This window comes from Geotrypetes seraphini, chromosome 6 (genome assembly GCF_902459505.1).
Source record: "Geotrypetes seraphini chromosome 6, aGeoSer1.1, whole genome shotgun sequence".
Lineage (NCBI taxonomy): Eukaryota > Metazoa > Chordata > Amphibia > Gymnophiona > Dermophiidae > Geotrypetes > Geotrypetes seraphini.
Window position 1 is genome coordinate 69425937 of NC_047089.1, and position 25186 is coordinate 69451122.

Consider the following 25186-nt stretch of genomic DNA (forward strand, 5'->3'; position numbering starts at 1 on the left):
CTTGGGGATGGGGAGAAAAAAAAGAAAGAGATGCCAGACCTCTGGGGAGAGGGAAGGGGAGGACAGAGATGCCAGACCATGGTAGGGAGGAGGAGGGAAGGGAAGGAAAGAAGAGGAGATACCAGACCACAAGAAGGGAGAAAGTGAAGTAAAAAAAACATGTCAGACTATTGGAGGGGGGAGGGAAAGAAAAAGAGATGCCATGGGGAAGGGAAGAAGGAGAGAGGAGGAAGGGTGATAAGGAGAGGAGAGAGACACCAAATCACAAGAAGGGAGAAAGGGAAGGAGAGAGATGGACTAATTGAGGGAGAGAGAGATCCAATCCTGGAAGGGAGGAGGAGGCAAGGAAAGGAGAGAAGAGAGATACCAAACCAAAGGAGGGGGAGGGAAGGAGAGAGAAAAGTCAGTGAAGGAAGAAGGATAGAGAGATTCCAGACTAAGGTAGGGGAGAGGGGTAAGAGAAGGATGGAGAGATGTAAGACCACAAAGGAGGGGGAGGGGGGAGAGAGAGAGATGCCAAATTATGGAAAGGAGAGGAGAAAAATGTCAGACCACCAGAGGGGAGGTGGGGAGAGAGGGAGGTGATGATGCACAGGGAGAGGAGAGAGAAAGGGAGATGCTGCACAGGGATGGGAGGAGTGGTGAAAGAAAGAGAGATGGAAAAAATGCTATTTAAGAAAAGATGGGAATGGGGAGAAAGAGGAAGGGAATGGTACGTATGAATGGAGGTAAGGGAAAGGGAAGAGATGGTTCACATGGATAGATAAGAAGGGAAGACATGGAAAAATAGACAGATTTGAGAAGGAACCAGAAAAATTGAAGAAAGTTGAATATTAAAAGTTAACACCAAAGATGGATGTAGGGCAGAAAGTGAAGGAGAAAAAAAAATAACAAATGGATAAGAAGGCTCTGGAAACAGAGTTTGAGCACAGACAGAAGGAAGTGCAACCAAAGACTGGGAAAAGATTAGAAAAATGAAATCACCAGACAACAGAGGTAGGAAAAATTATTTTATTTTTAATTTAGTGATTGAAATACTCATATGTCAGTTTTGAGAATTTACATCTGCTCTCTATATTTTTGTTTCTCTTTTTTTGGTGTTATACTGCATGTAGAGTCTGACATCTTAGGGGTTTGTTTGTTAGGACTTTTAGTTTGTGGTCCTATATTTGCATAGAGTTTATCTGTGTTCTGCATGTATGTTCAAGGCCTGGTGTTCAGGTAGGAGAAATGACATTTCCGCTTATCTAAAAATTAGTGAAGACCACCGATCTAAATCATCCCAAGACAATCTCTACAAGGCCAGAACCGTCAAACTACTGCAGTTACTGCATGGTCAATAGTATCAAAGGCTGCCAATATATCAAGAAATACTAGCAGATAGACATACTGATCCAGCCTTCAACACACCTCATCCAATGTTGCAGCAACCAGTTCTTCAGTACTATGAGCCCTGTGGCATCCATATTGGAATGGGTCAAGACAATGATTTTGTTCCAGATATTCCTCAAGTTGCCTTAAAACCACTCTCTCAAGTACCTTTGCTAACAGTAGTAAAGCTACCAGACAAAAGTTGCTGAGCACATTGAATCCTAACTCCTAAAGGAAATATGCAAACCAAAGATTATAATTACTTAATTTTATGATATTTTATATCATCAATATCAATGAAATTTAGTAGTTAAAAAATTGTTTCTGGTTTCATGTCCTCACACACTATCTGAATCATATTTGCCTGTTTTTACAACGCATTTTATAAGTCCTATAGGTGGAAGGCGTTCCTTTTGTCTACATAGCAATAAGGAGGCCAATATTGAAAGCCCATTATAAATTCACTAGCCACCAGTGAATGTATAACTGGCCTATCTCTCTATGTATTTTCATAAATTATTGAGATAATGTTAACCCAAAGATATATGTGAGCAGCCCATATTCTTTGTATAAGAGAGGAGTGGAGCAAGGGTGAGCTGAGAAGTTGTCCAGATAACAGCAGTATTCAGCCATTATCAGGATAATTTATACATTGTAACCCGTTCTGGGCTCCTTTGGGAAGACGGGCTAAATAAATGAATAAATAGATAAAAATAGAGAGAATTTTAGAAGCCCTGTTGATAATTTGCACATCAATACCAACATTTACTCATCATAACAAATAGCCATTGAAAACCTAATTTTAGAAAGCCAGGATTTACACATGCCAATTGTGAATATGTGTATATGACAAGGAGGCATGATTAGAGTGGAACTTGGTTGAGGACAAAATATACACATATACATATTTCCCATTTCAGAAAAGGGAATGCATGTCCATGAACAAAATACCTAATATACCTACAAAATACCTAATATACCTAGAAGGGCCAATACTTATGTTTATGTTTCTTAGATGTGTATCTTTCCAAGTTGCCTCTGTTGATGTTTTAGATGTTGATAGTTGTAAAATGGATGTTTCTTCCACATGTAGCTAGTACATGCCTGTATGTATTTTAAAAAGGTTCTACTTCGGCATTCCTTTTTCTAAAATACTACTGGAAATTGATACATCCTAACTGGAATGTCTCAGTTCCAATCTCCATGTTCAGTCTAAAATGAAGCTTTTAGTTTAGGCCTGATTAGCAAGCCTAAACTAAACAGGTAGTGCCAGTGCCAGTATACTCTATCCAGATATTCAGAACCACTGCTTATATGCATAGTGGCGCTGAATATTTGGATAAAGTCAAACACTAGTCACTGTGCTGTCTGAAAATTGGCCCCAAGATGTTATACATTTTGCAATTAGATTCTAGTTTTTATTAGCTAAATAGATAAGAATGCATTTCAGCTGTGCGATAAATTCAGGTCAAGGAAAAGAATAAGAATTGAATAGAGAAGATCCAAGATGGCGATTCGTACTGGTGTCTGGTGAGACGCTGAGGGTACGTCCGCTTCTCATCTCAACAGCGATTAGATTTTTCGTCTGTCGCGATGCCGAAGAGACGGGGTAAGAGCGCCGCTGCAGCCTCGCGGCGTCTTGAACACCCCCCTCTCGCTTCGATTGAACATTTTCTTCAGGGTCTTCAGAGGGAGTCAGTGGCATCGGGGAATCGCCCGCTGGACTCTGCGACGTGGAGTGACGCCAGACCGGAAGTCCTGGGGCTGGATACTACGCTGAGCCCCGACCAGAGGAATCCACCTCCCCCACCGCTGAGTGCGAGTTCCCCACGTGAAAGGAGTGGGCCAGAAGCTGCAGCACTCTTTGACCGTGAGGCTGTAACATCGGGGAGCCAGCAAGGTGAAGTCTCTATGGCTTTGTTAAGCCCAGAGATAGCTCCAGCGGATAGAGCAGAAGGAGGAGAAAATCCAGACCAACAGACAGAAGGCAGTCAAGGTGAGCCTTTTCAAACTTTACATGAGACTTTCTTTAAACATGAAAAACCAGCTGAAGTGACTCTTGACTCAATTTGGGACTTAGTTTCCAAACTGGGAAACTCACTAACTAAACAAATTAAAGAAGGCGAAAAGAATATAAAAATTCAAAAACAGACAATAGAAGAAAATAAACAGGAAATTTCTAATGTTAAAGAAAAAGTGGGAGAAATTGAAAATGAAGTGAAAACGATTAAACAAGTTCAATCTACAATAATAAAAGATAATCAAATTATTAGAAGAAAATTGGAAATTTTGGAAAACAACTATCGGACTAATAACCTACGACTTGAATTTTCCTAAAATCCTATCTATAAACCCGAGAGAGATGATAAAAAGGTATTTTATGGAGATACTTAATATTCCTGAGGAATCATTGCCTCCTCTCACTCGAGTATATTATTTGCCTATTAAAGCAAGGGATCAACACTCGGAGGATAAGAAACAGGAAATACAAGACCTTCAACAAGATTTGACAGCAATCCTGGAAACATCAGATAAAGATTTGGTTAAACCAGCAACTCTTTTACTATCTGTGGCGTTGTTGCCGGACAAGGATTGGATTCTGAAGATGTTTTTTAGGAACAAGAGTAAAGAGTTTTTGGGTTTGAAAATTTAAATGTTTCCAGACGTTAGTAGAGAAACTCAGAATCGCAGGCGTCAGTTTCTTTTGATGAAAGCAGGAGTTACACAGCTGGGTGGTATTTTCTTTTTACGTTTTCCATGTAAATGTATAATAAGGTATCAAGATAATAAATATGTGTTTTTTGAACCATCTCAACTTACAGCTTTCCTGACACTGAAACGTCTGGAAAAAGAAGGAATAACAACAACTACAACAACAACAACGTAATAGTAACAACTAATTGGATTTGATAATAGAATAATTCCTCAAGCCAGGCACACGATACCGTTTCTTCTGTATAGAATTAATAAATTGATTTCCTTAAGTTCACTCATATATAATCTTGGATCACATTATAGAGGACTTGAGATTGTCCGATTAGAATTTTTTTCCACATCATGTAAACGATTTTCTTATTATTTTGTGTCTGATCTGACAATCTTTCTGTACAAAATGTTTTGATTTTGTTAAGAATTTTTAAATGATAAATAAAGAATTAAAAAAAAAAAAAAGAATTGAATAGAATGATTTTAGGTATCTTCCAAGTTTTGGCATCTTTTAGCACAAACATAAAACAGATGTAAAAGCTTTGTTGGGCACCAGATGTTTGAGGAAGGTCAGCCAAAAGGTATCAGGAAGTTCTTAGATCTGGGCTAACAGTAGGGTATAGTGTAGACATTACCTCAGGCAAACACTGGACCACCAACTCAGTGTGCTGCCTGTGTGTGTGTACCTGACAGCTGAGAAGTAAAGATCCTCTTTTAAGGTATTATTTTCCTTTAGAGATCATGTTCCTCCCATCTTTTTTCTGGTCTTAAATGGGCAGTCAGGCTTTTTCTCTATCCTTAACTGTTCTGGCAGGTATAAAGAAACCAACAACATATGAATTCATTACTTACATTTATGATAATACTGATTCTATCATCCTACCTCTACTTTCAGTAGCTGAAGATTCAATATTAGCAATATTTTTTTTTAACTTAAGTTATCCTCTAGTTTAACACTGATGCAGATGTATCATTAGCAACAACCGAAAAAGAATTTCATTCCTTTTATCTCTTTCCAGAAACTCTACTTAATCTGTTATAAATTAGGCTCTGGCTAGCAGTTAAATTACAGGGAATAATTGTTTGACAGAGGAATATTTTCTGTTTGGGCAATATAGACTCTTATTAGGAGAGGAATCTGTCTTTTATTGGACATTTCATTCTGTTTCATTTTCATGGTATATTATTGTCTGATATGTACAAGCCTATTGTGGAAGTGTCAGAAAGGATTTAGCCAGTTTCTTTGAATGGTACACAGAGTAAACATGCCATGGACATAGTATGATATCACTTTAAAGACATATTCCCCCAGATCATGCTTATATTAATCTATGGTTAATGTATGATAGAATATGAAATGTAGAAGTATATCATCCATGTCAAAACTATTATACAACTGAAGACTTGACTGTATGGGAATATTACTTCAGGGTTATTACCGTACTTTATTGCATCAGTGCTTATTTCTCTTGACTGAACAGGGTGGCCAGGATTTCAATTGCAAATTTATTTATTTATTTTTTTACATTTCCATTCTGCAGTTTCCAAAATTCTAGGTGGATTACAACGGACACAAACAGCAATAATTTGAGACACTAGATGATGGACAGCCAGTAAAATTTACAGTGCAGGAATCAGTCCAAGATGGTTAACAGAAGGATACCCTTGGGGAGACCCCAAAGACCTGCAAAAATAGAATGGTTTTAAGCTCCTTTTTAAAATATTTGAAACTGGAGATTGTACAAAGAGTTGTGGGCAGAACATTCCAGAGTTTGGGTCCAACAATACTGAAAAGAGATCTTCTGTTAGTTTCCAGTCGAACTAGTCATGAGGACTGGATTTCCAGAAGAAGATCGTCTGAGGAGCGCAGCGTCCTGGTAGGCTGGTACTGTGCAGGGGATATGCAGGGGGATAAGTTGTGAAGAGCTTTGTAGGTCAGGCATAGAAGCTTGAATATGATTCTCTGTTCTATTGGAAGCCAGTGGACTGATAAAAGAGCTGGGGTTATATGGGCATGCTTCGCTCTTTTGTTGATGATACGTGCAATGGCATTTTGGGCAATTTATAGGGCTCTCAGATGCTGCTTTGAGATTCCTACTAAAAGGCTGTTACATTAGTCAAAGCAGGGACAAACAAGGTCCTGAACTACTGAGTGAAAGCTGGAGGACCTCACGTAACTTTTAGTTTGTGGAAAACCGTGGAAACTACCCTGGAGATTTGGTATTTCATGGAAAGACTGGAGTCAAAAACCACTCCAGGACTGTACATTATATCAACTATTGCAATAAGGACATTGTCAATCCTAAGGGCTCTTGTTATATCAGGAGAATGCAAGTAGGATGCAAGTTTTGGCAACATTGAGCTTCATGAAATTGTCATGTAGCCAGTGTTCTATCAATTGCAGGTGATATTGTAACTCAATAATTGTTTCCTCAATATTATGTTATGTTATGGCTTATTTTGTGTGATGTTTTTTGAAAGACCTATGATTGTGCAGTATCCCTTGATAGGACTGTTGGACTGAGTTGATGGGACTAACTGTTCTGAGGTATCTTTTTCTCCACAAGTTTTTGAAGTTCTTAGCAGCTGTTCTTTCTGTATAGCTGTGTATTGGGGTTTTCTATATTGTTTTTATGTTTGATCTTAACTGGGAATTGGATGTCATTGGCATAGAGATGGTAGACAATACCGAGGTTCTTAAGGAGGCTACAAAGTGGCAAAAGAAAGATATTGAATAAAAACTTGTGAGAGGATGGAACCCACTTGTAATAAACATTTCCACAGATAACATAGTAACATAGTAGATGACGGCAGATAAAGACCCGAATGGTCCATCCAGTCTGCCCAACCTGATTCAATTTAAATTTTTTAATTTTTTATTCTTAGCTATTTCTGGGCAAGAATCCAAGGCTTTACCCTGTACTGTGCTTGGGTTCCAACTGCCGAAATCTCTGTTAAGACTTACTCCAGCCCATCTACACCCTCCCAACCATTGAAGCCCTCCCCAGCCCATCCTCCACCAAACGGCCATATACAGACACAAACCGTGCAAGTCTGCCCAGTACTGGCCTTAGTTCAATATTTAATCTTATTTTCTGATTCTAGACCCTTTGTATTCATCCCACGCTTCTTTGAACTCAGTCACAGGTTTACTCTCCACCACCTCTCTCGGGAGCGCATTCCAGGCATCCACCACCCTCTCCGTAAAGTAGAATTTCCTAACATTGCTCTTGAATCTACCACCCCTCAACCTCAAATTATGTCCTCTGCTTTTACCATTTTCCTTTCTCTGAAAAAATTTTGTTATACGTTAATACCCTTCAAGTATTTGAATGTCTGAATCATATCTCCCCTGTCTCTCCTTTCCTCTAGGGTATACATATTCAGGGCTTCCAGTCTCTCCTCATACGTTTTCTGGCGCAAGCCTCCTATCATTTTCGTCGCCCTCCTCTGGACCGCCTCAAGTCTTCTTACGTCCTTCGCCAGATACGGTCTCCAAAATTGAACACAATACTCCAAGTGGGGCCTTACCAATGACCTGTACAGGGGCATCAACACCTTCTACTGACTACGCCTCTCTTTATACAGCCCAGCATCCTTCTGGCAGCAGCCACTGCCTTGTCACACTGTTTTTTCACCTTTAGATCTTCGGACACTATCGCCCCAAGGTCCCTCACCCCGTCCGTTCATATCAGCTTCTCTCCTCCCAGCATATACAGTTCCTTTCTATTATTAATCCCCAAATGCATTACTCTGCATTTCTTTGCATTGAATTTTAGTTGCCAGGCATTAGACCATTCCTCTAACTTTTGCAGATCCTTTTTCATCTTTTCCACTCCCTCTTCGGTGTCTACTCTATTACAAATCTTGGTATCATCTGCAAAAATGCACACTTTTCCTTCTATCCCTTCAGCAATGTCACTCACAAACATATTGAACAGGATTGGCCCCAGCACTGATCCCTGAGGGACTCCACTACGCACCTTTCCTTCCTTCGAGCGACTTCCATTAACCACCACCCTCTGGCGTCTGTCCGACAGCCAGTTTCTGATCCAGTTCACCACTTTGGGTCCTAGCTTCAGCCCTTCAAGTTTGTTCAACAGCTTCCTATGAGGAACTGTATCAAAGGCTTTGCTGAAATCCAAGTAAATTACATCTAGCATAAGTCCTCGATCCAGCTCTCTGGTCACCCAATCAAAAAATTCAATCAGGTTCGTTTGGCACGATTTACCTTTTGTAAAGCCATGTTGCCTCGGATCCTGTAACCCATTAGATTCAAGGAAGTACACTATCCTTTCTTTCAGCAAAACTTCCATTATTTTTCCAACAACTGAAGTGAGACTCACCGGCCTGTAGTTTCCTGCTTCATCCCTGTGACCACTGAATAGGGACCACATCCGCTCTCCTCCAATCACCAGGAATCACTCCCGTCTCCAGAGATTTGTTGAACAAGTCTTTAATAGGACTCGCCAGAACCTCTCTGAGCTCCCTTAGTATCCTGGGATGGATCACGTCTGGTCCCATCGCTTTGTCCACCTTCAGTTTTTCAAATTGCTCATAAACACCCTCCTCCGTGAATGGCGCAGAATCTACTCCATTTTCTCGTGTAACTTTGCTAGACAATCTCGGTCCTTCTCCAGGATTTTCTTCTGTGAACACAGAACAGAAGTATTTGTTTAGCACATTCGCTTTCTCCTAATCACTTTCCACATATTGGTTCCCAGCATCTTTTAGCCTAGCAATTCCATTTTTCATCTTCCTCCTTTCACTAATATATCTGAAAAAAATTTTTGTCTCCCTTTTTTACATTTTTAGCCATTTGTTCTTCTGCCTGTGCTTTCGCCAGACATATCTCTCTCTTGGCTTCTTTCAGTTTCACCCTGTAGTTCTTTCTGCTCTCCTCTTCTTGGGTTTTTTTATATTTCACGAACGCCAACTCTTTCGCCTTTATTTTCTCGCCACTAGTTTGGAGAACCATATCGGCTTCCTTTTTCTCTTGTTTTTATTGATTTTCTTCACATAAAGGTCCGTAGCCATTTTTATCGCTCCTTTCAGCTTAGACCACTGTCTTTCCACTTCTCTTATGTCCTCCCATCCTAACAGCTCTTTCTTCAGTTACTCTCCCATAGCATTAAAGTCCGTACGTTTGAAATCTAGGTCTTTAAGTATCGTGCGGCCGCTCTCCACTTTAGCCGTTATATCAAACCAAACCGTTTGATGATTGCTACATCCCAGCTGAGCACCCACTCGAACATTAGAGATACTCTCTCCATTTGTGAGGACCAGATCCAATATCGCTTTTTCCCTTGTGGGTTCCGTCACCATTTGTCTGAGCAGAGCCTCTTGAAAGGCATCCACAATCTCCCTACTTCTTTCTCATTCTGCAGACGGAACATTCCAGTCTGCATCCAGCAGGTTGAAATCTCCCAACAGCAGAACCTCCTCTTTCCTTCCAAACTTTTGGATATCCACAATCAGATCCTTATCAATTTGCTGCGATTGAGTCGGAGGTCTGTAGACAACACCCACATAGATAGAAGTTCCATCTTCTCTTTTCAGAGCAATCCATATCGCTTCTTCCTCTCCCCAGGTCCCTTGCATTTTGGTCGCTTGGACATTGATCTTTACATAGAGAGCTACTCCTCCACCTTTTTGACCATCTCTGTCCTTCCTAAAAAGATTATATCCCGGTATGTTTGCATCCCATCCATGTGATTCACTGAACCATGTCTCTGTGATAGCGACAATATCTAGATCTGCCTCTAACATCAGGGCTTGCAGATCATGAACTTTGTTGCTTAGACTGCGAGCATTTGTGGTCATCGCTTTCCAGCTATTTTTCAGCGATAATCTCCTTTTTCGTATGGATTTTTGTTTCGTTTCACTTTCCGTTGCAATACTAAGAAATGAGTTGCTGATATTGCTTATGTTGCAGTCTTTACTACTATCACATCTTTTCTTTTGCTGGGAGTGGTCTCTATAATTGTCCTTCGTACATACACCACCCCCACCTTCTAGTTTAAATGCCTAGAAAAATATTGTCTAAATTTTGGGTGAGAAAAACAATTGTTGACAATTCTGGCCCAGAACGTCCTCTCCGACTTCAAAATTGAGTCGGAAAGACTTCCTGTCGGCTTTAGTAGCTGCAGCATGAGCATGGCGGTAAGAGCAGGGGAAAAGGAAGGAGGCTTTTTTTTTTGAGCGGCAGGGAGGGAACAGGCTGGCTTTAGCTAGGGAGGTAGAAAGTAGGCAGGCAGGATTCGGGGGTGGGGGTGGGACAAAGTGTGGAAGGCAGTGAAAGGTACATAGGAAGGAGGCACTAGGGGCACTAAAGACATGGAAAGGAGGCACTGGGGGCACTAAAGACAGAAAGGGGCACTAAGGACATGGGAAGGAGGCACTGGGGCACTAAAGACATGTGAAGGAGGCACGGGGGGCACTAAAGACAGGAAAGGGCACTAAGGACATGGGAAGGAAGCACTGGGGGCACTAAAGACATGGGGAGGAGGCACTGGGGGAACTAAAGACAGGAAGGAGGCACTAAGGACATGGGAAGGAGGCACTGGGGGCACTAAAGACATGGGAAGGAGACACCGGGGGCACTAAGGACATAGGAAGGAAAGAGGGAGGGAATAGAAAGGGACAATTCTTGGGCCTGAGTGCAGTAAGAAAGAAATGAAAGAAAGGATACACAGACAGAAGGAAACGCAACTAGAGACTCATGAAATCAATCACCAGACAGCAAAGGTAGGAAAAATGATTTTATTTTCAATTTAGTGATCAAAATGTGTCAGTTTTGAGAAGTTATATCTGCTGTCTATATTTTGCACTATATTTGTCTATTTTTCTATAGTTACTGAGGTGACCGAGCTTGCGGAGATGGGGCGGAAACAGGGTTTTAAAATTTTAGTCCTAGTAGTTTGCTGGTCCACAAAATAATTATTTAATTTCTGCCGGTTCACGGGTGTAAAAAGGTTGAAAAACACTGATGTAGAGTATGCCGGCTTTCTTGTTTGCCCAGCCGCACGCGTTCAAAAAGCCACTCTTGCGCGGCTGCTCGAGTTGATCAATCTTTTCCTCTCTTACAACTTCCTTTTTACGGTTGCGTCAGAGGAGAATATTGAACAAATGAGCACCCGCACGTGCGGCTGGGCGAAAAAGAAAGCCGGCATACTCTACATCTATGGTGAGATGGAGGGAGAGAGATGGCGGAACACTGCAATCGGTCGGGTGTCTGCTGTTTTTGTATCACTGCCTGCCTGCGCTCACGTTCCAGATCCTCCTGCATTTTTAGTGTGCACAATTGACCTGATTCGAGCTATAGGTGAACATGGGGGACACGTCATTGCAAGGGAGGACAAGTCAATTGATTTATTTTATGTTCTGTTTTTACTACAGGGCAGAGGCACTGAAACAGATTCTCAGTGCAGTAGTAGTAGTGGCAGGACTCTCTTCTGTCTTCATGGTGTTTCTCAGTACTGAGGCTTATATGGATGCTGCAGGGACGGTGACGGGGCGGTGAATGGGATGGCAGTGGCGGTGACGGGGCGGTGAAAGGGATGGCGGTGACGGTGACAGGGCGGTGAAGGGAACAGCGGTGACGGGGCGGTGCAGAGGATGGTGGGCCGGGGACGGTGCAGTGACGGGGACAGATTTTTTCCACGTGTCATTCTCTATTCCTTACGTTTATACGGAATCTATCCCCTTTCAACTTTAGAGAGTGCCCTCTCGTTCTCCCTACCTTGGAGAGGGTGAACAATCTGTCTTTATCTGCTAAGTCTATTCCCTTCAGTATTTTGAATGTTTTGATCATGTCCTTTCTCAGTCTCCTCTTTTCAAGGGAGAAGAAACATAGAAATATAGAGTATGACGGCAGAAAAGAGCTGTCGGCCCAACAAATCTGCCCACTCGAATAACCCACCCCCATAAGCACTTCCTCGAAGTGAACCCACATGTTTATCCCATTTATTCTTAAAATCGAGCACTTTGTTGGCCTCTACTACCTGAAGTGGAAGATCATTCCATCGATCAACTACCCTTTCGGTGAAGAAATACTTCCTAGTGTCACCATTAAATCTCCCACCCCTGATTTTTAGCGGATGCCCTCTTGTCGCCGTAAGTCCTGTGAGGAAAAAGATGTCTTCTTCCACCTCAATAAGGCCAGTAACATATTTGAACGTCTCTATCATGTCTCCCCACTCTCTGCGTTCCTCGAGAGTGTATAGCTGCAACTTACCTAGGCGTTCTTCATATGGGAGATCCTTGAGTCCTGAGACCATCCTAGTGGCCATTTGCTAAACCGATTCAATTCTCAGCACTTCCTTTTGATAGTGTGGCCTCCAAAATTGAACACAATATTCCAGATGTGGTCTCACCATGGACCTGTACAGCGGCATTACCACTTCGAGCTTTCAGCTGATGAAACTTCTCTGGATGCAACCCAGCATTTGTCTAGCCTTGGATGAAGCTTTCTCCACTTGATTGGCCATCTTCATATCTTCACTAATGATTACTCCCATGTCCCGTTCTGTAACAGTTCTAGTTATGGTTTCAGAGTGTAGATTCTGCATGGGTTTCCGCTACCAAGGTGCATAACTTTACACTTCTTGGCATTAAAACTCAGTTGCCAAATAGTAGACCATTGCTCCAGTAAAAGTAGGTCCTGTGTCATAGTGTCGGGCATGGTACCTCCACCCACTACATTGCATAATTTAGCTTCATCGGCAAATAATGCAATTTTACCCTGAAGTCCCTTAGGCAGATCCCGTACGAAGATATTAAATAGGATTGGACCTAGGACTGATCCCTGCGGTACTCCACTAAACACCTCCGACGTTTCGGAGGGAGTACCATTTACCACTACCCTTTGAAGTCTGCCACTGAGCCAGTCTTTAACCCATGCAGTTAATGTTTCTCCTAGTTCCAGCGAGCTCATCTTGTTCAATAATCTACAGTGTGGGACACTATCAAAAGCCTTACTGACTTACAGACTCTCCCTTATCTAGTTTTCTCGTTACCCAGTCAAAGAAGCTGATTAGATTGGATTGGCAGGACCTTTCCTTTGTAAATCCATGCTGATCGGGGTCCCTCTGCCGCTCATCGTCCAGAACCGTAACTAATTTGTGTTTAATCAACATTTCCATAGGTTTGCACACTATTGATGTAAGACTTACCGGCCTGTAATTTACAGTCTCTGACCTGCATCTCTTTTTGTGAAGCGGAATGACGTTAGCTGTTTTCCAGTCTAATGGGACTTTTCCCGTGCTCAGGGAAAGAACGAAGAGCTTGGCTAACGGTTCTGCTAGGACATCTCTCAATTCCCTAAGCATTCTGGGGTGCAACCTATCCGGTCCCATGGCTTTATTCACTTTGAGCCTTGAGAATTCTTGGTAGATGCTACTGGTGGAAAATTCAAAATTCCTGAACAGGTCTTCTGAGCTCTCCCTTGTTTGCAGCTGTGGACCGGATCCCGGCATATCACAGGTAAATACTGAGCAGAAGTATTTGTTAAGTAGTTCGGCTTTATAGGAGTCCGATTCTGCAAAGTTGCTATCGGGTTTCCTCAAGCGCACTGTCCCGTCAGTATTCCTCTTTCTATCACTAACATACCTGAAAAATGATTTATCCCCTTTTTTAATATTCCTAGCTAAATTTTCTTCCATCCAGAGTTTGGCATTTCTGACCTCTGTTTTAACAGTTCTAGATTTCTCTAGATAAGCTTCTTTGGCTTCTGGTCGTTGTGATTGTTTGTAGGATACAAATGTTCTTTTCTTCTGTTTTACGAGTTCCGAGATCTCCGCCGAGATCATTGGGGTTTGTTATTTCTCCGCCATTTACTCATGGTTTTTATAAAGAGGTTGGTTGCTTCCTGTAGGGTAGATTTCAGAGCTGACCACATTACCTCCACATTATCTGTTGTGTCTTGGTTTTGCAGCACTTCATAGACAAAATCTCCCATGCTCTCGAAGTCAGTGTCCTTAAAGTTAAGGACCTTCGTTGACGTGTTCAACCTCGTGGATCCCTTCCTGAGGTGAAACCACACCATGTTGTGGTGGCTGGAGGCCAACGCCTCACCTACCGAAACCTCTGTGATGCTATCTCCATTGGTGAGTCTCAGGTCCAGAATTGCCTGAGCTCTAGTGGGCTCCATTACTATTTGTTTGAGTCGTGCTCCTCGTATAGAGGTTAGTAGCCTTCTGCTGCTGCTGGTCGTAGCTGAAAGTTTATTCCAGTTTACATCCGGCATGTTGAAGTCCCCCAACAGTACAGTGTCTCCACGCAGAATGATGGTCTCGATGTCTTCGATTAATTCTTTGTCTATGTCGTCCTGTTGTTTAGGAGGTCTGTATACAATGCCCAGATATAGGCATTTGCCACTACCCCTGGCAAGGTTCACCCAGAGGGACTCCCCTGTATACTTGACCCTTGTGATTCTAGTAATTTTGATTTCTTCCTTGATATATAGCGCTACCCCTCCTCCATTTTTGCCTACCCTGTCTCGGCAGAGTAAATTATATCCTGGTATAGCCATATCCCATCCATGGGAATCCGAGAACCAGGTTTCAGATATTGCCACCACATCTAGATTGGCGCTTCTCATTTCCGTCTCTAATTCCAGAATTTTATTGCCTAAACTCCGAGCATTAATGTGCATAGCCTTCCATACTTCGTGTTTGCCCGGTCTATGTGGAGATTTTCCCGTTTGACTTAGTTTTTCCCTTATTTCCCCGTTTCAGTTAGTTTGTCCCTTTTGAGTTAGTTTGTCTCTTGCAGTACTGTCTGCAACATAAGTACTTATCTCAGACTCAGTAATGGAATGGTTACTTACCATACTGGGATGGTTACTTACCACACCAGGATGAGAGTGGGTGCCCTCCCCCAACTCACCTAGTTTAAAGCCCTTTGGAGCAGGTGAGCTAGTCGTCTACCGAAGACATTCTTCCTTCTTCTGGTCAGATGAAGCCGGTCAGATCCCTGTAGTCCTTGAAGTGCTTCTCCATGGTCCAGGAAACCGAAGTTCATCTCTCTGCACCATCTGTGTAGCCACTCATTTGTCTTCTGGATACGATCTTCCCTGGTTCTACCCTTGCCTCTCACTGGAAGGATGGAAGAGAAGACCACCTGCGCTCCCATCCGCTTCAGCTTCTCACCCAGGGCTCCAAAGTCTTCGGGTATCTTCTCCGGGGTGTTCCTGGCAGTGTCGTTTGTCCCAACGTGGATGAGAAGCATTGGATAGTGGTCTTGGGGCTTTATCAGTCTTCCTAAGCTGGTGGTCACATCCTGGATCCTAGCTCCTGGCAGACAACAAACATCTCTTGATTGTGGATCCGGTCTACATATTGGCCCCTCGGTGCCCCGTAGCAGGGAGTCCCCAATGACTACTACTCTGTGTTTCTTCTTGGGGAGCTGATCCATTGCCCCCGGAGCCGGAGTCATCCGCTGGAAATCCTCCTGAAAGTCGCTGGCTGGTCCTTCCTGTAGAAGCAGGAACCTGTTCTTCAAGGTGATCTGTGGGGTTGATGTTGATGTGAAGCAGCTCTGTTTGCTTGAAGAAGAGGAAGGTCTTCTGTATTTGCTTGTAGAGGTAACCAGCTGCCAGGAGTCGACATTTCTAGCTTCTTCTTGCACCCCAACCGTTACTTCCAAGGCTGCAGGTCTGGTCGGTCTGGGTGTCTCGAAGATGTTCTTGTCTCCTTGCGCCTGCTCAGAGACTTGGGACAGCTCCTGGAGAACACCATCGAGGTCCAGTTTCTCCTATTTCTCACTTTACGGTAACTCCTCCAGCCCCTTAACCATTTTAGTCTCTCTTCTCTGGACCCTTTCGAGTAGTACCGTGTCCTTCTTCATGAATGGCAACCAGTGCTGGACGCAGTAGTCCAGGTGAGGGTGCACCATGGCCTGGTACAGCAGCATGATAACCTTCTCCGATCTGTTCAGGATCCCCTTCTTAATCATTCCCAGCATTCTGTTTGCCCTTTTCACCACCGCCGCATATTGCACGGATGGCTTCATCGACTTGTCGATCAGAACTCCCAAGTCTCTTTCCTGGGAGGTCTCTCCAAGTACCACCCCGGACATCCTGTATTCATGCATGAGATTTTTGTTACCGACATGCATCACTTTATACTTATCCACATTGAACCTCATTTGCCATGTTGATGCCCATTTCTCAAGCTTGATTATGTCACATTGCAGATCTTCACAATCCCCCTGTGTCTTAACTACTCTGAATAACTTCATATCGTCTGCAAATTTAATCACCTCACTCATCGTACCAATGTCCAGATCATTTATAAAGATGTTGAAGAGCATGGGTCCAAGCACTGAGCCCTGCGGCACCCCACTGGTGACGGTCTTCCAGTCCGAATATTGTTCATTTATGCTCCAGCCAGTTTTTAATCCACGTGAGTATTTCACCCTCGATTCCATGGCTCGCAATTTTCCGAAGTAGTCATTCATGGGGAACCTTGTCAAACGTCTTCTGAAAATCCAGATATACAATGTTGACCGGTCACCCTTGTCTATCTTCCTGTTTACTCCCTCGAAGAAGTGCAGCAAGTTTGTCAAACAAGATCTGCCTTTACTGAAACCGTGCTGGCTGGTCCTCATCAGACCGTGTCCATCAAGATGATCAATGATGTGGTCCTTTATCAGTGCCTCTACCATCTTTCCCGGTACCGAGGTCAGACTCACCGGTCTGTAGTTTCCCGGATCTCCCCTCGAACCTTTTTTGAAGATCGGCGTAACATTCACCACCTTCCAGTCTTCCGGAATCTTTCCCGATTTGATCAACAGATTGGCTATTAGTTGAAGCAGTTCAGCTATAGTCCATTTCAGTTCCTTGATGATCATCGGATGGATGCCATCCGGTCCCGGGGATTTATTGCTCTTGAGCCTATCGATCTGCCTGCATACCTCTTCTAGACTGACCGTCAACCCTGTCAGTTTCCCATCTTCGTTTCCAGCATATAGCCTTATAGATTCCGGTATGCTGTGTTATATCCTCTTCAGTAAATACAGACGCAAAAAATGTGTTCAGTTTGTCTTAAAAGATCTTTTTCACCAATGTTTTTTTTACCAGTGACTCTAAGATATTTTATATCCCAGACAAGAGGTATACAAGGGGGTGTTGAAAAGTTCTCAGCCCAACCAGCCAACTTCCTAAATTCTGAGCATTATTTTGCCACTGTAATGCCAATTTACAGAAACAAAATTCTGTTTTGACATTGTTTCAGATCATTGATTGAACTAGGGTTACCAGACGTCCGGGAAAACCCAGACATGTCCTCTTTTTAGAGGACTGTCCAGGCTTCTGGACAGACTTTCCAAAACCTGGTATTTGTCCAGATTTCAGAAAGCCCCGACAAGCTCTGGCCACCTCTAGAGGGCCTTGGATCATGCGCCCTCATTCACATTACCATACACACTCTGAAAGGCAAGAAATTAAACATAATATCCAAATCCAAACCCCTGATCACCTGGATTTCTGCAGTTTCACCACCAGAGACAAGAGTGTGGGCTGCAGAAGTCTTATATCTTCCTCCCACCTACCCATTCTGGGCCAAACTCCAATTCATTAAAGTTAGTGTGCCATGTCATTCCACATCCTCTTTCTCTGCTGCTAGACCCAGATCATCAGACTTTGAACTGTGCAGCATTATATTATCCCACAAATTTTAAATCCCTTGACAGGAGAGGAGGAGCACATGGCCAAACGCATCATACTGCTACTGTTGTCAACCTGCTGTCAAGGAGAAGGAAGCCACCTTGAAAATTCTGCAGAGCTTGCTGTTACTTTTTTCCTTTCTAGGCACTGTATGTTTAACTGTATATTCAGCACAGACACTTCATAATAACTAAAAAGAAAATGCTTTTGTTTCAAAGGCCAAGGGCAAAGAGAGACAGTGGCTGAGGCACCAGACTCTTGGGGAACTAGATGATGCCAAAATTATTGATGGATTAACAGGAGAAAAAGCCATCTACAAACGGAGGGGAGACCTGGAACCAGAGGTAAGTCTCCAATGAACCTAAAGAATACATTCAGCTAACTGAACTGAGACCTTGATGCGCACAAGCTTTCCGTGAAGTAAGAGTCATTAAAGCACTCTTACTGGCATGGAAAAATATCTTACCAATGCACAAAAAGGTAGCAGCCATGGAGAACCCTTTTGTGCATTGGTAAGATATTTTTCCGTGCCAGTAAGCATGCTTTAGCGATTCTTACTGCTATGAAAAAATATCTTACAAATGCACAAAAGGGTTCCCCATTTTAATGTTATATACTGGTTTTTTTGTGGATCAATTGATTCAAGGCCTGTTGTGTTCCAAATAATTGCTCTTTTAATTCTATTGTGTGATAATTCCCATATAACTGTTAGTTTAATTACCTGTTTAGTTAGCCTCAACTGCTCTCTATATCATGTCTTTTTCTGAAAAGAAGAATACATAATAATTTTTCCTCTAAGAACAGCTTTGGCACTTTCCCAGTATAGAATGGGATCTCCAGCTCTTGGTTCATTTCCTGGTATGATTTCCATTTGGACAGTATTTAGGGAAGATATTTACTATCTCTGTAAATCTTAGGTGAAAAGGACCATTGTGGTGTATGGAATGGGCAAGGGACGTGTCATAAAACATAGTTACCAAGGCATGATCTGATATAGCTAAGGGTCCATTTTTCAACTGTTCCACTTCAGACAGGCAATCTCTTCAAGGCCAGCAAATTGTCAATTCTAGACAAAGAGGAGTGTGCCCAGCACAGCATGGCAATATCCCCCAACACTACTGTATATACTATTCTAGAAGTTGACGAGTGGTCCACTACAAAACTATGTTTGGTCAATCAGGGTTAGTGATATTGCAAAAGCAAGTATGAGTCACAGATATCATTCAACAGTTACTAAATATTTCATAGTGCAGACGACTGATTTTTTCATGCAGAATATGTGAGTTTAGTAATAACGATTTCAATGGTCAGTCATGGCCTCTTATTCATGCAACATCAGAATAAGTAGAGGACTCAAGACACAATCAACAGCCAGATGAGCAGTTCTTTTAGTCCTGATTGTCCTCCCAAGCTGCATTTGAACAATAATCATTTTCATATCTAGTCTCCTTTCTGACATCCATTATTGCCTATGAAATACTATTCATTTTGAAGAGATTGATTAAAATCTTATAACCTATCCTCTCATTTTACTCTTTCCATGTTTACTTTCCTATAATTTTGTAGTTCTACCCTTTTGCTTCTGTATTTGTGAGTCTGTTCCCATCCATGTCATTTGTTTATATATATATATAAGTTTTGTTTTTAAATTACATCCCTTTTTTATGTACAATGTTTAGAATTTGTGATAGGCGTTTTATCAAAATTTTTAATAAATTTGAAACTTGAACTGATTTAAAAATTGGATATACTTGATTATTTGGGCAATATTTAGTACATTATAAAATGTCAAGGGCATGATTTACTTAAGCCCCCAATCCCTCTTCTTTGTCTATGAATTAAAGCTTATTAAGTCAGGCCTCAAAAACTTCACCCACAAGACATTCTCATTTTTGCTAATTTTATCCCTCAGCCAGGGAGTCCCCAACAGAAACCAAAACGTTTACGTTTGGTAGTGGATGTTTCTGGCAGCATGTACCGTTTTAATGGAGTGGATGGCAGACTGGAGCGCTCCATGGAAGCTGTCTGTATGGTCATGGAAGCCTTTGAAAATTACGAGCACAAGTTTAAGGTAATTCTAACTGGGAAACCAACTTTATAGTAATGAGCACTTACACAGACCACAGAAATCACTGGAAAAAGCAGTTTCATCAGATAACTAGCCAAGGGGCATTATTCATCAGTGTGAAAAAAATACTGCAGTACAGACCTAAATGTTTTCTGTTGTTAGCAACAAGGAAATAGTAAAACAACTTTGAAAGAAACTATGAGAAACACAAAAGGATACAATTTCTTTAAGAAATGATATTGGAGAACTAACCTGATAACTCAGTAGCAGTACTGAGCTCCACCACATAGAAGGATTGGGTTTGATTCTCAAGCACAGTTGTTGTTCTTTTGGTGGACCAGAGCCAGTGATCCCACACATAAGAGTCACATATATCTTTCAACAGTAATGGTTATTAGCCAGGTTTTAGGTGCAAACATACCAGTTTCAGAAGATATAGCACTCTGTGACTTTTAGTGAGGTAAATTGCTTGACCATAAAAAGTAAGAACATACTTAGAAATGCATATTTAATTTATTTGTTAATGACTTCTCCAAACCACTTGTGGTAGTTTACAGTATAAAATTAAGTCATGTACACAACTGATTTACAATAAAAACTTTGACATTAAAAAGGGTAGTTATTAAGATATGTTGGGGCCATAATGCAGCCCCTTAACAGCTTTTTGCCCTTATACAGCAGCTTGAAGTACACAAACAACTAGCAGATTACCTGGTGTTGTCTGGATATTTATTTATCCCAAAATGTCCCACCCCCCACATGTCCCACAGGAATGTCCCTATAGGGCTGAACTTGGACTTAAACGGCATCAGGAGTGTCAGGATTCATCTCATTGAGCCCGTAAACTATGGATTAGACATCCCCTTCCCACCCCCTTCTTACCCCTTCCCACCCCTACAGTATTTTTTCCCAGATAGTCCGACCCGCGACCCCCCTGGCCGACCCCCACGACCCCCCCACCCCCCTTCCCCGTACCTTTGGAAGTTGGCCGGACAGACGGGAGCCAAACCCGCCTGTCCGGCAGGCAGCCAACGAAGGAATGAGGCCGGATTGGCCCATCCGTCCTAAAGCTCCGCCTACTGGTGGGGCCTAAGTCGCGTGGGCCAATCAGAATAGGCCCTGGAGCCTTAGGTCCCACCTGGGGGCGCGGCCTGAGACACATGCTCGGGTTTGGCCCATGTGCCTCAGGCCGCGCCCCCAGGTGGGACCTAAGGCTCCAGGGCCTATTCTGATTGGCCCACGCGCCTTAGGCCCCACCAGTAGGCGGAGCTTTAGGACGGATGGGCCAATCCGGCCTCATCCCTTCGTTGGCTGCCTGCCGGACAGGCGGGTTTGGCTCCCGTCTGTCCGGCCAACTTCCAAAGGTACGGGGAAGGGGGGTGGGGGGGGTCGTGGGGGTCGGCCAGGGGGGTCGCGGGTCGGCTGGGGGGGAGGGGGGTTTGCGTCGAGGGCAGGAGGGCCTGGGATCCCTCCTGCCCGTAATGTAGTGCGGGGTGGGGTTAGGGGGTCGCCGTGGCCAGGAGGGTTTGGGCTCCCTCCTGGCCCAATATTGTCGGGGAGTCTGCGGTCCTTCGGGGTGGGGGTGCGAGTGGTCCTGCCGAGGGGGGAGAAGAATCGGACGTCGAGGGGGGGCATCAGGCTTTCAGGATGGGGACAGGACTTCAAGGGGGGACAGGCAGATCTTCAAGGGGGACAGGCAGACCTTCAAGGGGGACAGGACTTCAAGGGGGGACAGGCAGACCTTCAAGGGGGGACAGGCAGACCTTCAAGGGGGGACAGGACTTCAAGGGGGACAGGCACGGAGAGGCGGGGCAGTGCACCGAAAGTCAAGGCAGGTGAACGAGAGTCGGGACAGCGCACGGAGAGGCGGGGCAGTGCACGGAAAGTCAGGGCAGGTGAACGAGAGTCGGGACAGCGCAGTCATATGTATACCAATGTGGTTGAAATCTCTCCATGCATTTATGGATTGGGCACTAATATCTGTCATTTTCGATAATTTTTACATGTCACCCCCTTCCCACCCCACAGTTTTTTTAACCCCTTCTCCCACCCACACAGTATTTTACCCCAGATAGTAAGTCATATGTGTACCAAGTTTGGTAGAAATCTCTCCATGCATTTCAGAGTTATGCTGAGTATTCATCTCAGTGAACCTGAAAACTATGGGGTAGACACTAAAATTTGTCATTTTTGATAATTTGTACATGTCACCCCTTCTCACCCCATAGTATTTTCCCCCCCGAAAATAAGTCATATGTATACCAAGTTTGGTTGAAATCTGTCCATGCGTTTATGGATTAGGCACTAATATCTGTCGTTTTCGATCATTTTTATATGTCACCCCCTTCCCACCCCTACAGTATTTTCCCCCAGATAATAAGTGATATATATATCAACTTTGGTTGAAATCTCTCCATGCGTTTCAGAGTTATGCTGATTATTCATCTCAGTGAGGCCAAAAACATTATGGGGTATACACTAAAATCTGTTGTTTTTGATAATTTTTACAAGTCACCCCCTTCCCACCCCCACAATATTTTCTCCACATAGTAAGTGGTATGTATACCACGTTTGGTAGAAATCTGTCCATGTGTTTCAGAGTTATGCTGGAACACATACAGATACATCCGATTTTATGTATATAGATATATAGATATATATATTTATATAAATCATTGTATAATATAGTCTACATACTCTTCTAAAACCATTTTTTTTGTTAGAAAAGTAATAATTGCAAACTAGGTAATTAGTTTCTAACTATTACTTTTCTAACAAAAGAATGGTTTTAGAAGAGTATGTTCTATGTAAGTTCAATGAAAGACTGAAGTATGTATTAAAATATTGTGCTTTATTGCTTTTTATTATACCTGCTCTTCTGAGTTAGCCGTAGTTGCCTGTGGTGGCTTTACAGATTGGGTAAGATGTATTACTGATCATTTTAAAAAATCTTTCTCATTCAGTATGATATCTGTGGACACTCCGGAGATGGCTACAACATAGAGCTGATTAAGAGCCACAAAATCCCCAAGAATAATAAGCAAAGATTAGAGATTCTTAAGGTAAATTCTTTACATAAATAATTGTAGACAACTGAGGATTTTGTGGGTTTTCACTACAAGTATCCATTAGCATGGGACAGAAATATAAAGAGAGAGACAGCTGCAAGATCATTATAGACAAAAACACAAAGTTTTGAAACCAGTTAAATGTTCTTTGATGTAGAAAATTAATAAATTTTAAACATGTTTCTTCAAGTATGTTAATATAATTTCTGTGGTTTAAAATGGAAAATGATAACTGTTGATTATTTCAGATCCTGGTATATGTCAGTTCCATTGTGCCAAGATAAAATGTTACCTAGCAACCTAGGTTTTATTTGAAAAGCATCAATATACCTTGCTTGGTATTTATCCTCACCTCCAAGACTTTCAACCTAACTTCCTGTTATCTAGCCCTTTAGAAGATCAATATACTGTATATTTTCTCTAGTATTTTCATATTTTCCATAGTATCTCCCCTCTGTGGATTGAGAAGTATTTCAACATATTCCTATGACTAAGGCCCTCTTTTATCAAGATATGTTAGGGTTTTTTTATTGCCGACTGCTGCGGTAAAAGCTCCAACACTCATAGGAATTTTATAAGTGTTGGAGCTTTAACCACAGTGGCCTACAATAAAAAAAATCCTAACCCACCTTGATAAAAGGGGGCCTAAAAGAGCAGGATGGTACCTCTGCTGCTCTTTGGCTAGCACTTAATGTTGCTCTAAGTTCAGATGACCCCCACACTATCAAACTGTTGTGAAGCCTGCCACTACTCTCAGTCCTGCCCATTCAGAGAAGAAAAAGTTTAACAAATGAACATAACCCATAAGTCCAACTTTTTATAAAAATAGTCCTTAAATGTTGGATAAAGATTGAGACATGTTTTAAAGGTAGAACCATGCCTGTGGGCCTACTCTCTGTGCTTTATGCACTCTACAGCAGATCAAAGTTCACCTTCAAACATAGCCCATGATTTAGGACAGTTCATAACTTGCATACTGATAGCCCCAAAGAAAGAAGAAGTTGATTTTATCCCACTGCATGCATTGATTTACATGATTTGTCTTAAGGGAATAAAGAATTATAAGTCCATGCTTATATTGAGAATAAGACAAGAATTAGATTAGCCTGTTCTGAAAAAAATGAAGTGGACTGATGGAAGGGGTGTATGTTTCTTCTGCCAATCCAGGTCAAAATCCCGAATGTGGATTTTGCAATAACATTTTGGTCATGACCTACAGATGGGACATCCTGCATTAAGTATCATGTTGCATATAAAAATTATAGGTTAGGTATTGTATTTCTTCATAAATCAGATGTGTCATCTGTACACAATTGGCAATACTAACAAAAAGTAAGTAAGAAAAGGATAGGTGGCAAAGTTCAGTTGTGGATTAGGAATTGGTTATCGGATAGAAAACAGAGGGTAGGGTTAAATGGTAACTTTTCTCAACTGAGGAGAGTAAACAGTGGAGTGCCACAGGGATCTGTATTGGGACTAGTGCTAACTTATTTATAAATGATCTGGAAATTGGAATGACGAGTGAGGTAATTAAATTTGCAGATGACACAAAACTGTTCAAAGTTGTTAAAACGCATGCAGATTATGAAAAATTGCAGGCAGATCTTATGAAATTGGAAGACTGGGCATCCAAATGGCATATGAAATTTAATGTGGACAAATGCAAAGTGATGCACATTGGGAGAACTAACCCAAATTACAGTTACCAGATGCTAAGGTCCACCTTGGGGGTTAGCACCCAAGAAAAGGATCTGGGTGTCATTGTAGACAATATGATGAAACCTTCTGGCCAATGTGCAGTGGCAGCCAAAAAGCAAACAGGATGCTAGGAATTATTTAAAAAGGGATGGTTAACAAGACTAAGAATGTTATTATGCCCCTGTATCACACCATGGTGCAACCTTTTCTGGAGTTTTGTGTTCAGTTCTGGTCTTCTTATCTCAAAAAAGATATAATGGCGCTAGAAAAGGTTCAAAGAAGAGCGACCAAGATGATAAAGGGGATGGAACTCAATTAAGTTACAGGGAAATATTTTTAAAACCAATAGGAGGAAATATTTTTTCACTCAGAGAATAGCTAAGCTCTGGAATGCATTGCTAGAGGTTGTGGTAAGAGTGGATAGCATAGCTGGTTTTAAGAAAGGTTTGGACAATTTCCTGGAGGAAAAGTCCATAGTCTGTTATTGAGAAAGACATGGGGGAAGCCACTGCTTGCCTTGGATTGGTAGCATGGAATGTTGCTACTCTTTGGGTTTTAGCCAGGTACTAGTAACCTGGATTGGCCACCATGAGAATGGGCTACTGAGCT

At 42.3% G+C, this 25186-nt stretch overlaps 1 protein-coding gene across 1 annotated transcript in view; it reads left to right on the plus strand.

Annotated features, from left to right (window-relative positions):
* The window catches only part of VWA8 (von Willebrand factor A domain containing 8), a 428432-nt gene that overhangs the window by 390433 nt on the left and 12813 nt on the right, over positions 1 to 25186 (plus strand). Inside the window, exons 41-43 of the mRNA XM_033948297.1 lie at positions 17962 to 18087; positions 19656 to 19814; positions 22775 to 22873. Of these exons, the coding sequence (XP_033804188.1) occupies positions 17962 to 18087; positions 19656 to 19814; positions 22775 to 22873 (384 nt within the window). The remainder of the gene's footprint in view (positions 1 to 17961; positions 18088 to 19655; positions 19815 to 22774; positions 22874 to 25186) is intronic.